Source organism: Symphodus melops, assembly GCF_947650265.1.
Source record: "Symphodus melops genome assembly, chromosome: 6".
In the NCBI taxonomy this organism is placed as follows: domain Eukaryota; kingdom Metazoa; phylum Chordata; class Actinopteri; order Labriformes; family Labridae; genus Symphodus; species Symphodus melops.
Window position 1 is genome coordinate 11,296,142 of NC_136696.1, and position 15,712 is coordinate 11,311,853.

Below are 15,712 nucleotides of genomic sequence, written 5' to 3' on the forward strand. Positions count from 1 at the left end.
CACATATGAAGCTGAGAATGGAAAGTAAAAGTTGATGAAAACTCACTCCATTAGGGTTGATTTAGCATGTCTGAATTCACGGAAAGTCATTCATCCAAATCAGGTTTCAGGTTCATTTCTCACCTTAAACTTCCTCTTTCTAACAAGACTTAAGATTTGAAATTGAAGGTGCAATACTTCAGGGGTAGCCAAGAATAAAAGCACAACTTAACATTACTTATTTAAAGTTTAAAAACACTAAATGTGATTTAAATAAAATTGTAAAATACTAAACATAAATAGAAATAATAACACTTGAAATTGAACAGGATTTATCTCATCCCATTCTGTCAAGGATGTCTTTACTAACCTTCAAACAAATCTGAGCATGTCACACCATGCAACATTTACATTTATTCAAACCCGTCTGTCCTCTCACTTCTTTGTCTTTGTCCACTTTTATGTAACCTCACACCTGTTGCTGTGCTCACAGGCCGAGCAGCGTGATTCAGGTTAAACATACCCCACCCTGCTCGTTGCTCATTCACAGAGTCCTTCACAGATTCATTCATAATTCCACACAGAAAGAGGTGCGCTGCCCTTACACTATGCTGTACTAAACTTTCCCACACATAGCAGGCAGGTTGGGCAAAGTACAGGGTGATAATGCACTAAAGCCAATAAGAAATATTCTGGCACAGCGACCATGCGTAAAGTAATCTGTGTTAAGAACACAGATTAACAAAGGAACAAGTATATCTAGCTCACAGGTCTCTTTTAATGTGGCAATCTGTCGAAATGTTTCTGATGTCTTCGGTTAGATTGATACTTTTTCAATATTCATAAACACTATGAATGATGTTTTTTTTTTTTAACTCCCTCATTTTCTAAAATGTAATTAGAAGCAGGCAATGATTTATTGTAATCATCTTGCTCTACACCCTAGATTTAATTATTCTGAATAATATGCTTCCTCCAATTTCCCCGAATACATAAGCTGGATAGACTGAGCATGCTCCTTTATTGATAAAAAAAGAAAGGAACAGGGGGGAATACATAGATGTGTTTGGGCCAACAGCTGTCAAAATCCTTCCATATTTCCATCACTGGAGGGATTTGAAGGAGAGCTGGCCTTAAACAATGGAAAATAAATTCGGGAGGATAATGTTCACTAAGCTCTTCCCTTAGTTTGAGCCTTGTCTTTTTATGCATAAGGAGGATGTTGCAGATCATGAACTGAAGTTTCAAAGTACTTCATTGGCTTGATCATTTTGACATTATTGGCTTACCCTTAACCCTTACTGGCTTTTCGGCTAAAAGAAATGGGCTCTTTTAAATACGTGAAGCAAACAGGTTTGTATTTTACCTTTTATTCTTGTTGTAGTGTTTCTGAACCTGCATGGATGACTTGTGTGAGGGGTTTTATCCCTCACCCAACGTCAGGAGAGTTTCATGTGAGAAGATTGAGAGTCCAGGACACCAGTTTTAGCGTCATCATACTAACTGCTCGTTGAGGCTGCACACAGCCACAGTGCTGCTTTTAGCTGAATGCTTTTTTGCTCACAATTAAATGATGTGCTTTTTTTCAGTTCCAGCATTTGATTTGGGTTTTTGAGGACTCTTTCATTTGCGGATTAGCTCCAAACACAAAGAAAGCCTGAGGCTGGTGGAATTGTCAGATTGATCATAAGCCAAAGCAGTTATTAAAAATCAGACATTAGGATGGCTCTGAATTAAAAACTGTGAAGACATTCATAACAAAAATCATGAATGTCTGTACCATGGAGAGAAAGAAGACAAGGTATCTCCAAAATCCCTGAAATTCAACCTCTGGGGAACATGAATGTGTCGTCCTAAATCCAACATAAATCTATCAAGTAAATGTTGAGAAATTTCAGTCAAGACCCAATGGGATCACATTCTGGCTGACGTCAAAGATGAGATAGAAGATTTTTTTTACTTTGTGCAGTTTATAGTTGAAGACACAGGTCTGAATTTGTCTGAATTTCAAAGATGGTGAATTCTTGTGTTAAAGACATCAGGAACATCAGGTCTTTAAAGGCTCTTTATCCAGTGTCAGTTTAAGTCATTTAGTTCTGCACACAAACCTGCATCAGCAACATAAAGAACCTCTCTATCCCCTCTTTTACTTCAACTCAATCTGGCTCGTATCACTTCCGACCGGGAGACGATGATACAAAGACCCCACACAGACAAACTCATTCATGCACACTCATGTGTTCTCATGTTCATGTAGAGTCTGTGCCAACAGCACCTTTGGGCCAAGAGGAGGACTGTGGGTGCAGCTGCAGCTGAGAAGAGAGCAGGAAGAAGACTAAGAACTGAAGTTCTGTCTGCTGGTTGAAGTTAAAACGAAATCTTGATGTAGGGATAATCCAGCAGTATAAATACTTTTCTTTGTTCCCCATCAAACAAACTTCGTCTATATATATTTCTTGTTGTTCATACATGTTTAACTCTCTCTGTCTTTCGACACATCAGGTGGCTGAGGATGGAGCATAGAGGATTAAGCTTTAAAATAAAAAGCTTCATTTAAAGCTTTCTGTCTTTATTACCTTCTCATCTTCCTTTCTTTCTACACGATCAGAGAAGTGAACATGTGTTACCCTCTGAAGATCCCTTTATTCTGTTTGTTTGTTTTTAACAACATGACAAAGTCACCTTTGGTCCTTCTTTATGTGTACCATTTAATGTGTTTATATACCTTTGTGTATGTGTAAACCACCAACCTGCAACAAGACTACGGACGGAAATGAGTCTATAACTTCATTCTGGCTTATATACACGTTTATTATGTTTATTAATGCGCACTGTTCCTATTTAAAATCAATCACTCAGTTTGAACACCTCTTTCATTCTCTGGATCTCACCTTCCAGCATCCAGGGACATCTGGTGTTACAACAAGTCTACAGTGTTATTTCTACATATTTCTTTAAGACAGAACAACATGCAACACTTGTCTGACAAACATCCTAAACATAAATTAATTAACCTATAATACTTTTCAGCAGAGAAATAAGTGCTCTTTTTAGCAAAAATTACTCATATTAATACCACAAGTGTAGAATAAATGTGTTTAAAGTTAAGGCCTGTATATTAATGTATTGTAGTACAAATAAGTATTGGGGTGATAATAAACGTAGGGCACCAAAGGTGAAGGTAACCATATTGCAGAATTCTTCTTATAATGAAGTATAATTAGACATCCCTTAGGGTCACTTGAGTTTAGCAACTATGAATAATACTGGAAGTACTGGAAGGTGCTATACAAATAAATATTGATTGATTGATTGGTTGAAGTAATTCGTAGTTTAAATACACAACGAGTCAAAATGCTAGTCACGTGCTTGAGGTATAAATTGTATATTTGGTTGACGAAACAGATTTGGGAAACATTTCTCTGTGCAATCTGATAGAATGGTAAATTATCCGTCCAACACCACTGAGTAGTACCATTCCCTTGGCCTCATTACAGAAAGCACAGAAACGAGAGCTGAGACACAATTGGCCTCCTTGTTACTGTGCAGCAATCCTAAAACCCCCACACAGCAGCTTGAATGAATACAGTCTTGTTCCCTCGTCTGTAGAGAAAAATCTCTAAAGTTGGAGATATATATTTTTTTGTGCCTGTTGTGGAGTGCCGTAGCTGTAGTATTCGATATGTATACAAGTAGTGGATGATTGGAAAGTGTTTACAGTGCCTTTCTGAGCTCAATCTAATCCAGACATTTGTTTTCTCACACCACCACAGGTTGTCACCTCGGCTGCTAACACACAGATGGATGTGTTGATGGATGCATCAAGTATAAGAAAAAGCACCCGTCTCTCAGCACTCGGAGGAACACCTGTGCTGCTAGGAAACAGAGCCTTCAACCTCCTCCAGAAAGTTCAGAGCACTCAGCCATTATCTCCCACAATGCATTACAAGGGTCTCTCAGAAGAGTGCATGCTTTCTCTATCTGTGAGACAGAATTCCAGACATTCTGGCTGCCTTGCCTGATGTTTGGTGGACCATTCGCAAATTCCTGTAGCCTGGAGATCACCAGGCTGGTACAAAGTCACCATGGTGCTGGTGAGGAAGGAAAGGGTCAGTTCCTGCAGTCTGAGGCCATCGAGCTTAGGGTTAGACCGCATACTTCACTCTAAACTTCCTTTCATGATTTGCATATCGCCACAATGCCTAATAGTGAAGGCAGTGTGTGCCTTGTTTTCAGCATCAGATCAACAAGGAAAGTTAGAGAAGCACGCAAACGCTTAGCAGCAAGTTGTGAGCTGACCAGTGGAACCAGTTCGATGACTTATTTTCTTGCCCTTTCTCTGTGTCGACATGTCAATGAAGGAAGATCACTGGTATAATTGTAAAAAATAAATTGGCTCAATTATATTTTGTGTTACGGTGAATACTGGCCGACTGTCAAAAGAACAAACTAAAAAACAACCAAACATGACGCTGTTTATTCAGTTAGGTCTTCCTTCCTCTCTTATTGTCAAGTCAGAATATCTGCTGAGAGAGAGACCTGTCGGTCAGACATTATGGATGATACGTTTCTTTCACACAGCTCAACCTCTTTAGAGGCTCTTTAACTTTTAACTACTCTGAACACAATGTACTTTCTGTTTTGTCTGAGGGGCAAACACTTGACTCAAGTCAACTGAGAGGTGAAGTTACCTGTGAGGAAGTAAAAGATACTTTGGTTAATAGAGAAGGAGTCAAAAGAGCAGCTGTAGTCACATGGTTATTAAAAGAGAAGTCAGACAAAGACGTTTTCATGTCGCACAACTTTAATAGAATATTTTAACTAACTGTACAAATTGAAAAGAAATATTGCGCAAGTAACAAATTGTTGAATAAGAACCAGTTAAGGCCATTGCTAGCACACGGTCCAATGTTGTATATTTTAAGATGTCAGCCGTGGCTCAGAGATCCGTCAAGATTTACAATCGTTCTTTTTAAAAAGAGAAGGGATAGGTTTTCTTCCCACTGTTAACTGCTGTCGCTGGCCAGTCAACACATGACCAAAATCCAAGTGCAGTATATAAAATACATTGGCAACCTCTTCTTTTTGTTTTCCACAGACATTCTACTGAATCATTATACAAGAACATAAATACTTATATAGTTTTTAACAACTTTAAATGCTGAATTTGATTACAGTGTGTTAATGATAATTGGCAAACAATTTTATAAAAGAGGACGGCGCGTTTAGTCGTTCATTTTGGCTTGTTGGCAACAGAATTTACATTTATTCCAAACTTCCCGCACACTGCCCCGTCACCGACTTGAAATGGCATTTGTTAAGAACAAGAGTCAAGCCAGAAGTGAACATCCACTGAAGTTTGCGAGTCAGCAACTGCGTTGGCATTCATGTGTTATCTGTTAAGGAAATATTCACCAGACTGGATGTGATCGTTGGGAAATTCCAACAGGCTGAAATCAACCAATGTGGAGACATTCTCAAAAGTCTGAATATAATCAATTATTCTTCTCTTTAAAGAAAGTTTAAAGAACATTTCAGGGCTGATCGGGCAAACAGGATAAGAGATCTATATGACAGATTGTGGTAACCCACACAGTTCTGTGTTCATTCAAGTGCTCATTTTAAATGCTTGTTTATCAGTTGCAGAATTGATCAGTTTTAATGCAGAACTCAATTTTTCTGTTTGTAATTCACTCTGATAACAACAAAAAAAACACGACTTGGCAGTATTCACGTTTTGCTGACCTGCTAAGCCCAAAAAAAAGAAAAAAAGAATTGAGCCAATGAGAATGAGTGTATTACTGCGGCTGGGCCTCAGGAGTTCCCAGAATGCACCACTTCATACAGCTGCATGACACCAGAATAAATAGTCTAATGACAAGACAATGAACATTTATAACAGAAAATTAAATTCAAAATGATACATTGTATGTCTCTTAAAAACACCATAACAAAAAGAAAAACACTGCAGCAACCCCAGTGAAAGATTAAGTCAAACTTGTTCAGCAGTTTCCTAGTAAACTTACATGTCGCTTGTTGGCATTAAAAAACCCTGAGTAACTGATTAATGTCCATGAAAACTAAAGTTGGGATCCATTCCTTTCCTTTCTTTTTTATCCATAAGATGTTTTGAATTTCTTGGCAGTCATAAGCCACTCCACTTTACGAGAGGACTGTCCCTACGTGATGCCATGGTATTTTATCTCAGTCAAGTCACTTCCTGCTTTGAGTTTGAATGACGCCAAATAAAAATGGGTGAGATGGGCGCAAGACGAAAGAAAAAGAAGTCATGCACATAGTAAAAACGCAGTCTGGTTTGCGTTCTATTGCGTTTGGATGAGAGTTCATAAAAGGGCGGAGCCTGCAAGATTGGAGGACTTGCTGATTGGCTAAGAACTGATTTAATGGACAACAGGTCTCCGTATCTTCTGGTCACCACGGTTACTGCTGTTTGCATTCGGCAGGCTGAGGCTGTTCTTTCTGTGGGGAGAGAAGAACTAGTTTAGCAAACAGGAAGCCAGACAGCTAATGAAGCCAACAAGAAGAGGCTAAAGACATAGCAGATGCAGACTAGAGAAGAAGAAATCTACTTTTTTTTTTTTTTTTTAACCCTGGTTTGTTACAGCAAAGGGAAACCTGTTAGAAACTGAGATAGGATGATAGAAGAAAAAGAAGGGGGCAGGGACTAAAAAGGAGCATCTAACCAAGATGTGAGTTCAGGGTCTTCAACACATCTGACTAAAGGGAGTATCAAGGATGTAGTGGGAGAGAAAGGCAGAAAGAATACTAAACCAAAGCCTAAAGTAGCGTTGTATAATGTATGCAGGACTCCATCCTTACTTCTCCCTTACCTAGAAATGCATGGGGTGAGAATGATTGATTATGCCTGTAATGGAGGGGAATCCAGGGGAGGGAGAGACAACAACATGCACAAGTTTAATCATCACATTCAGAAATGACAGTCAATATAATAATACACTTCATTTGTAGAGCACTTCACATTCATACATCTCAAAGTGCTACAGAGTTGAAGCACAGTGAGACACTGCTGAGGTCAGCGAATGAGCAGACTGAACATGTCTTCATGAGCTGAGAGTGGGTACCACGGGAGAAACACTCAGCGCCTACAGACACAGACACACACACACGCACACACACACACAGACAAAACATGGTTGTTGCTCACCTCTGAAGAAACTGCTAACAGGCCAGGGTGTGCACTTAATCAGACTGGAATAGCTCAGTGTAGTCAGCTCAAACCACTAAATAAAGGCTCTTTCACAGGCTGCTGTTACATCATAATTTGTAACCAACGGTCTGAGACTGAGACCTTTCAAAAAAAGTCTGCCGTATGCAGGAACGACTGCTGTTGAGATGTAATGTAAGAGCAGTCACAGCTCTTCAGTTAAAGCTTTAAAACTGCGTGGCTAAAAACACACTGCTCTAAAATGTTAAGTGCAGATGCTTTACAAGATTTGAGAATAAGTTTATCACTGCTCAAACACAAGAATGGATGACAGACTAAACCCCGACCTGTTAGCATATCATTTTTCAGTGATTATTGTGCAGTATTTTGTCTCTCTCTAAAGTCAAAGTAACAAAAGAGAATGACACTAATGCTTCTTAAAGCGTTCAGCTGACCAGTCAATGTGTACAAACATTTCACTTTTTAACTCGTCCTTTCAGACGTTTTTAATGAACTTTACATTCCTAACAACTTTCTTTTTCTGTGGGAAGTTAATGTGGCAACCTTTGATCTACCAGAAGGACCTACCTGATTTCAAATGAAAAAAGTCAAACGTGATCAAAACTGTAAATCGTTTGACAGGCCAGACGGTGTAGCATTACTCCAGAAGACTTAGAAATAAATGACTGAGCTTGGAGTTAACTTCAAAAAGGACACCATGTACATCATGAGCAGAGCCACGATTTGTCAAACCGGCAGAAATGAAAATGTAAAAGTTACTGACCTTGGGGTCACAGTCTCCCTCATCGTCGTCATCATCCCCATCGTCATCTTGCTCCTGAGACACAAAGACGAGACGAAACAGTCAAAGAACCCGATTTTTCACAAAGTATAAAGCAGGACTTCTAGAATCAATGGTTACAGCTGCGACATGTTTGACGATAGAGACCAGCTGTCTGACTTTTAAGAACAAATTCACAATGAATTCAAGCAGTAGCATTTACCTCTTCATCTCCCTCTTCCAGCTCCTCCTCTTCAAACTGTACGAAAACAATTACATCGAGAGCTCAGACAAGTTCAGCTCATGTCCTTAACAGATCATTGTTAGTCTGCAAAAATCGGACGTTGTGGCTTTATAGTGCTCACTTATTATTTTTTAGGGCGCTTGTTTCACAGCAAAAAAAAAACACTTACACTCTCGTCATCCTCCAGGGCCTCTCCAGTGAAATACAGCACCGCTCTGGGAACTATTCTCTCACGGAAGAAATGACCGATCTCAAAGTCTGTGGCTAGAGTGAACTCAGAGTCCTCGTCCTAGAAAAGAAGATCACAATGAGACCATTTTAACACTGTAAAAAAAACAACAACAACAGAGAAGAGTGGTAAAGAATAACAGGCAGTGATTTGAAGAAGAATGAGCTACATTTTACTCACCATCTCTCCATCTGGAGAAACTGTAGACAAAGAGAACATCAGTTAGGCAATAATATAACGACATAGTCCTGTACGATGACTATACAAGGCAAATCAATGCAGGAAAAGCTTGACAGTGACACATCCTAAATATAATTATTAGTTTGACCAATCAGTCACAACGGATGTTACATTTGTCATTTAAAAGCTTTCATTAGCATCCCATTTAAGGAAACGTCTGTGGTTATTATCGATGGCATCATATCACGAACAGCAGGTCACAGCGTGCATAGAAGGTGATGGGCTCTTTACAACAACAGCTGTGCTCCTCCCCCCAGATAACAGGTGACATCATCTCTTCTTTCCGCTCCGTACCCCAATACCGCATGATCGGAAACTGTTTTAAACAAGCACAGAGCGAGCAGGCCTCTCGGGAGTTAAAGAGTAAACTTGACAGGACAAGTTGCGATGATGTTGTTTTGCTTCTGTCGCCAGGATGAAAAATGGAAAACACATCTCCACGGACTGCACAGCAGCCGAGTTACATGTGCTCTTCTCGCGTTTTCACATGATCAGTGAGTGACGGCTTATTCGCTAATGATCGACACAATCTCTGCCCTTCACACCTGAACACACTTTTCAAAGAGCTATTTATATTCACCACTTATATACTGAGGCTGTGACTGAACCTGTAAGAAAAACAATAGCTCAGCCAATTAGGGATCAGGTCAACTTGGCAAAGTCAGAATAGGTCCCAACATGTCAGCATGACTACACAAGAAATGTCATTAGGGCTCAATGTTTCATTCAGTCGTCTACTGAGAGGAACATGAACTCTACAGTTGTTCAGTTTAGTGAGAAAAACCCCTCATGAACGTCATCACTGAACAACAGAGACGCTGACAGATCTGTGCGCACAGATGAGCCACCGCACAATCCGACAAGAGTCTGGCGCCACCTGCTGTTGGAGTCAGCTAAATGCAGTGACAAAAGATAAACCCACGTGAGCTGAATGTTATCGGCCCGCCTGCAGGGATCACAGACGCATTCACTGTCAAGCAGAAATGTTTGAGCGTTCAGTGATTGAAGTTTGCTTAAGGGAGTTTGTGAACAGTGCATACACAGCTAAGAAAGCAAAGATTTAAAATGTAACATACAGGAGTTCGGCGTGCTCTCACCTTTAACAGGGTTAAAGAAGTTGAAGAAGGAGTCGTTGGGGACCTGTTTGGTAACAGTGCGGACGGTGCCACGGCCTTTATGCTTCTGCTTTTTCTTTATGGTTTTCACCGTCACATCCTTCCCCTTGTGCCAGTCGATCTGACAGCTAGAGAGAGAAGATGAAAAAAAAAAGAAGAAGAAGAAGAAGAAGTGAGAGGCGGCAGAAAGTAAGAACGCAAAAAAGGTAAACGTTGGAGGAAGTGCCAAGAGGAGGCTGATATGTGGGATGCTAAATCAGGAGAGATTAATATAGCACGAGTGAAGAGGAATGTTTTCCAAACTACACCTTCCATTTCCCCTTTAAAACGCAGCATCATAGGAGTCAAAGCCGCAATTTAACAAACATGTTAGTGTTGTCCAGCTCTCACCCTTCACAATCAATGATCTCTGGACCCTCGAATGAGAAGGGGTCTGATGTATCAGGCTCTGACTTCATCTTGTAGACTTTAGTGAGGACGGCATTGTTGAAGTAGCCATTGGGCTCAAAATGAAACTCTAGTGTGAAACTCTGTAGAAGAACGACAAAGGGTTTATCACTGAGCAGTTTGGCTCTATTTCAGTTTGTTTACAATAGTTGATGACACTGACCATTGGCTGTCCTGGTTCAGAAAACTTGACTTGAATATCTTTCAGGTGCTTTAGGATGGGCTCATCATGTTCCTGTTTGTAAATGAAAGACATCAGATCAGAGACCATTTTCAGGTGTGTGCAGGTTTGTGTGTCGAAAGTTCAAATATAGTTCATTTAAAGGTACCTGTAGCATATCACTGAGCATGTCCACGCTCTTGAATATGGTGAGCCAGAACTCTGGGATGCCTTTGGGGTCTTCCTGTGGCGCGGCTTCCTCTTTCTTTGAATCCTTAATAGCTGCTTTTTCCTTTACTTCCTCCTACAGGCAGAGATGCAAAGTTCACTGTCACTGATTAGAAAATCTGGACAATTTAGTTTGGAGATCTTTTAGGGAGAGCTCAAGGTCTTTTTCAGGAAACAGATCTCATTGGTGCAAAGAAAGCAGACATCATCAAGTTCATAGAAAGACGTGTTCATAAAAGAAAAAAAGTTGTTTCCAGTTAGAGGTGGACGATATGAGAAAAATATATCAGGACTTTTTTTTTTTTCTTTAAAATGGCAAAATCACGATCATGACCAATTTCAAATTGACCAGTTCAACTTATTCACCTGTATAATGGTTTTAAATGCACAGCAACTGTTAGATGCTATCATATGACGCTATTTACATAGCGGCTATCGTCATCCGTCTGACACGCCGTCTACCAAATAGGGCACGGATGGCTGTAGAAACGTAAACGGGATCGGGTTTAAGCTTTTCAGTACCGGTATTCGGCAAACATATTCTTTGCCAGAATTAGAATGTAGCCTAATCAGATATTTAGCGCACCGTATAGAAACCTGTGTAGTAAGCACGTCTATTAAATGTAGATATTTGCACGGCCTAGGTCAAGCCGTGCAATAATTTCAAGTTTTTTTTAAATGGGCCGTGCAAAAAGCGGTTTCGCGGCAGGCTACCTAAATCTATGAGTCAAGTATTTGATAAATACACCAGGAGGGAAACACTTTGGGCATTAAGTTTGTTCTGAGAACTCCCTTATAATTCACTGAAGGTTACTGCTGTTTGTTTGTGTAGATTGAACCCAGTGATAAAGCGGTGAGTCTTCTGTCTTTGCTGATCCCGTCATGTTTATGCTTACGAAATGTTTCCTACGTATCTATCAGTAATAGGCATTACAAATCACTACACAGATAAGTTCAGGTTAAAGTTCTATGGGAGACCCCTAGTATCATCTATGAGAAGAAAACTTTTGTGGTTGTCATTCAAATCATTTACTCTCATGTGTGAAAAAAAAATATTTTTGTAATCAGGATCCTACTATAATAGCGTCAAAGCTGCACTTACAGCTAGCTCCTCCTCTTCCTCTCTGTCACTGTGCCACTCACACTCCTCGTCTGTGGGTTCCACTGCTCCCGTGACTACATCTCGTCTCTGTAAAGCACACACACGGCAAAATGTTTGTAATTATAAGAAATGATTGGGTTGTAGTACAACATTTGTAAATGAACAAGCATTATTTGATAGTGTTTTTTTCAGCGTGTACACTGAGGTTCACATCATTTGATAGGGGCTTACACTCGTGCACTGACACACATGCATACACAGACAGGTGCAGTAGGCTTACAGCTGCCAGTCTTCACTGCGACTAAGAATGGCAGAATTCTTGTCACTCGCTCTGGAAATAGCCTTGACTGACAAAAGAACAGTCGACTACTCGTTGTAGCAGTTTTTAATTTAGCACTAAGGATGCGTCTTTAACGACCTCAGCTCAGGCCAGAAAGACATCTAACCACCCGTTAGTGCAGGAAACAAGAAAAGTGATCATCAGATAGCAAACAGAGAGTCATAGTTGTCTGCTTCTGCTCTAGTTTTGTCTGTTTAATTTCACATAAAAATGCACAGTTCAGGGGTGACAGCCAAAACAAGCAAAGGAAAGGTTTTTTTTTTTATTTAAGGTACCTTCTCAAACAGTGGTTGATAGAGAGCAGCATACTTCCTCTCAAGCTCATGGACCTCCTCGTAGAATTTCGCCTCTATATTGGCACATTGCACCTGTAGCCTTTTCAAGGCATGCACTCGTCTCTTCACTACTTTGGGAAGCATGCTAATAAAGAACACAAAAATTAGAATTAATATAAATTTCACAATTAAAAGATAAAAAACACTCAACCTAACCCCCCTCAATATTCAAATGTAAGGATTTTACATACATTAAATGATTGAATGTCAGTTAGTAGGTAGTACAATGTAAATGCTTGGGAGTTTTAAAACAATCTCGATTAAAAATATCTTATCAAAAAGGTACTCTCCACCAACATAGGCACCTTGAGAGGAGAGCACTTGTTAACGTCCTTAGTGTTTCTTCTTGTGCGGCTGTCGAGTGCAGTTTACATCAAAAATCAGTTGTCTATAGAGACCAACACTTATACTTTACAATAAGTCTAAATGTATTTAATTAAAAATAGTAGTATTCACATTTAAGGCGAGAACCAACATAGTTTTTCCACAAATGTTGAGTTTAAGGGTGTATTCACACCAGAAAAGTCCTTTAGTCCACTTTCTTTGGTTCAGACCAAATACAAATATTTCTTTTTTGGTTTGGTGTGGTTTGTTTTCACGTTGCACTTTTCGCAAGAGGCCCAGAATTCATAAACAACACCATGTGTGCAAAGATCGTTCAATCATTGGATAAAAAGGTTTAGGGCGGGGTAAAGCGGTAACCGCAAGATGAAAGTAAACAATCAGGGAGAACTTGCATGCTGCACTCGCTGTCCTGGTATTGAACATTTTAGCAACAATTTCACCCATTTAGTACAGGTACGAAAATATTTAATAATATAAAAAATGTAGATCTATGTGTGGGCAATCAACTGGTGTTATGATGAATGTGGCCGAGGTTATCAATGAAGTATGTGGTGCAGGGGAAAGGAGGAGGATCAGACTGCCACGGGGGGAAAGCGCCAGGAAAACTCTGCTGCAGTTGCTGTTCTGTTCATAGTCTGTGTGATTTAAAAGTATTGGATAATAAAAGAACAGAGCGATGAAACACTAGTGAAAGTGTCTGAAAGATAGACTAAAGATTACCTTTGTGTCTTAATTCAAAGAAGAAGGCAATAGAAACAAACAAGAACACTGTGCTGCTAACCAAACAATTATTTCCCTTAATGCGCGCGGCAACGGGAGCCTGTTATGTCCAAAAAGCCGTACGATTTTTAGAACTGGGTCGGACTGAGGTCTGGTTGCTTTCACACGCCAAACGAACCGTACCAGGGTTCGTTTGGAAGCAAACGGAGACCACCTCTTTGTCTGGGTCTCGGTCCGGCTGTTTGGTGTGCACCTGAGTTTGATGGTTTGTATTCAAACCTACTCAAAAGGCCCGCACCAGGGTTTTAGTTCGTTTCAAGCGAACCAAACAAGGTAGGTGTGAATACACCCTAAGTTGTTCATCAACGTATGTCAATAAGAAGTTACTGTAACTATGGCAGTATTTCAAATTAAACTTCAAATTAAAGAAGAAAACATAAAATAAACCCTCCGCTCTGACCTTTCCAAGAAGTGGAAGCTGACAGGTTTGTCCATCTGCCCACCTGGAGCTTGCATCCCTTGATCTCCTTTACCTGCTAAACCATGAGACAAAAGTTCATTACAACTTTTATTTGGAGTGTCTACTAGCTATTATCTACATGTGACCCATGAATATGTAACAATCACTGTTAAACTGAAACTTTTCTAACAAGGTTTTATAATAATTTTGCACGGTAAGCTTATTTTAAAAATACCTTTGTCTTTACCTTTAGTGGCGTCCATTACCGAGTGGCAACACCTTCCTCTGACAGAAACAAATGATCTGTATTAGACATTTAAGCTGTGATACCTTAAAAACCCACAGAAACACAAACAGGAGAGAAAACCCCCGAGCAGGGTGTGGATAGACATTTTATAGTTACTGTATGTGTAAGAGTTTTCTTCGCGTCGCACACAAATCAACAGTTTTAAATGTACAATATGTTGTTAAAGACAAGAAACAAACAGATACAGACACTGTAAAAACAGACAGTGAGGGACAGAGAAAGACAGCAGAGCTAACGTGGACTGATCAAGCGCAGGCCGATGACGCACAGGCATGCTAATAGCAGCTGAGCTAGTCCGACAACCAAGTTAGCATCTCTCCATTAACATTCATTTAAATAAGTAACACTGCCACTGACAGCCACATAGAACACTTCAAAAAAACATAACAACTCAAGCTACACCTTTATATCTACAGGGAAACACTAATAACCATGGAGTGTGAGCGGTGCAGAAATGTGACAGGAGCTAGCCGGGCTACAAAATTAGCAACAAATTGGAGTCAACGTGCAGTGAACAAAGCTTCAGGCAGGTTTAAAGGTTAACAGGTTACATTAACCCATCGTAGCCAGTATGTTTGAAAAGACTTAGACGGTCCTCTATGGGTTTTTCTGGCAAGGATTGTACGTATTTCCATATTATAGTTAAACTGGCCATTAGACTGAAGTTAACGCTACACATGCTAGCCTCACAGACAAGCTAACCTGACCTAGCTACAGTTAGCTCGCGCTTTAATAAAGTACCACGAGCGATGACACATTGTCTTGAAGACAGTTCACCTATTGTCTATCATATCTGTCAGAGAGGGCACGATGTTCAGGATTAATCCCGTTAGATAGAAGCAGCTGAACGTAAAAGGTGTTTTTTCTTCTGTGCTGGCTCGCTGTGTAGCAGTCTTACCTCGAGCTGAGCGGAGTCCTACCTGCTGGTCGCGTCGCTCACGCGCCGTCTTCCCTTCAACACCAACGCGCGAGCAGCACACGCGCTCCAGCATCCTGGAGTTTCATTGGACAGCTGTCGACGGAGGGTATGGTGTTGCATTCAAGTACTTCGATGGGAAATATTCATTAAATGACACATTTGGTTTTAATCATTTTGCTCTGAAAAAACAAAACAAAACAAAACAAAATAAAACAAAACAAAACAAACAAACAGAATAAACAGAAAAACAAAACATTTACACAAAAAAGTCTCGTCGCAAACAAAATCTCGTTATTGGCCTAATTCCTCTTGTACAATCATAGTCCACAAAGTAAGTTCCAAAGGAAAATAAATCGATTTTTAACTGTATGGGATTAATGCAGTAAATAGTATGAGCTACTTTTTAAAATCTGATCGATTTTGTCTACATCTGGAATATGGAAGAATTAGGCCATATACATTCACGCCAATCCCTTCCACTGAAATCAAAAACTTACTGCCATGTTTGAGTTCAAAGATTTATTGAATTATAGGCATTACAAACTCGGAGTAAAAATGTTGCTTTTTTTCTACAG

At 39.9% G+C, this 15,712-nt stretch overlaps 1 protein-coding gene across 11 annotated transcripts; it reads right to left on the reverse strand.

The window, feature by feature from the left end:
* Window positions 1-4,765: 4,765 nt before the first annotated feature.
* Window positions 4,766-15,272, reverse strand: nap1l4a (nucleosome assembly protein 1-like 4a). Of its 11 annotated transcripts, XM_079347020.1 has the most exons (15): window positions 15,139-15,272; window positions 14,147-14,196; window positions 13,912-13,987; window positions 12,327-12,471; window positions 11,712-11,798; window positions 10,551-10,685; window positions 10,385-10,456; window positions 10,165-10,304; window positions 9,757-9,902; window positions 8,600-8,619; window positions 8,360-8,479; window positions 8,170-8,205; window positions 7,950-8,003; window positions 6,831-6,865; window positions 4,766-6,459 (listed from the first exon to the last, which is right to left on the reverse strand). In XM_079347020.1, exons 1-14 carry the CDS (start codon window positions 15,255-15,257, stop codon window positions 6,860-6,862), a joined length of 1,206 nt encoding a protein of 401 aa, XP_079203146.1. In that variant the 5' UTR covers window positions 15,258-15,272; the 3' UTR covers window positions 4,766-6,459; window positions 6,831-6,859. The 11 variants fall into 11 exon arrangements, with proteins under 11 accessions (XP_079203146.1, XP_079203145.1, XP_079203144.1 ...); XM_079347019.1 differs by lacking the exon at window positions 6,831-6,865 and having other exon boundaries at window positions 13,912-13,984; window positions 14,159-14,196; XM_079347018.1 differs by lacking the exon at window positions 6,831-6,865 and having other exon boundaries at window positions 14,159-14,196.
* Between the last annotated feature and the right edge of the window lie 440 nt (window positions 15,273-15,712).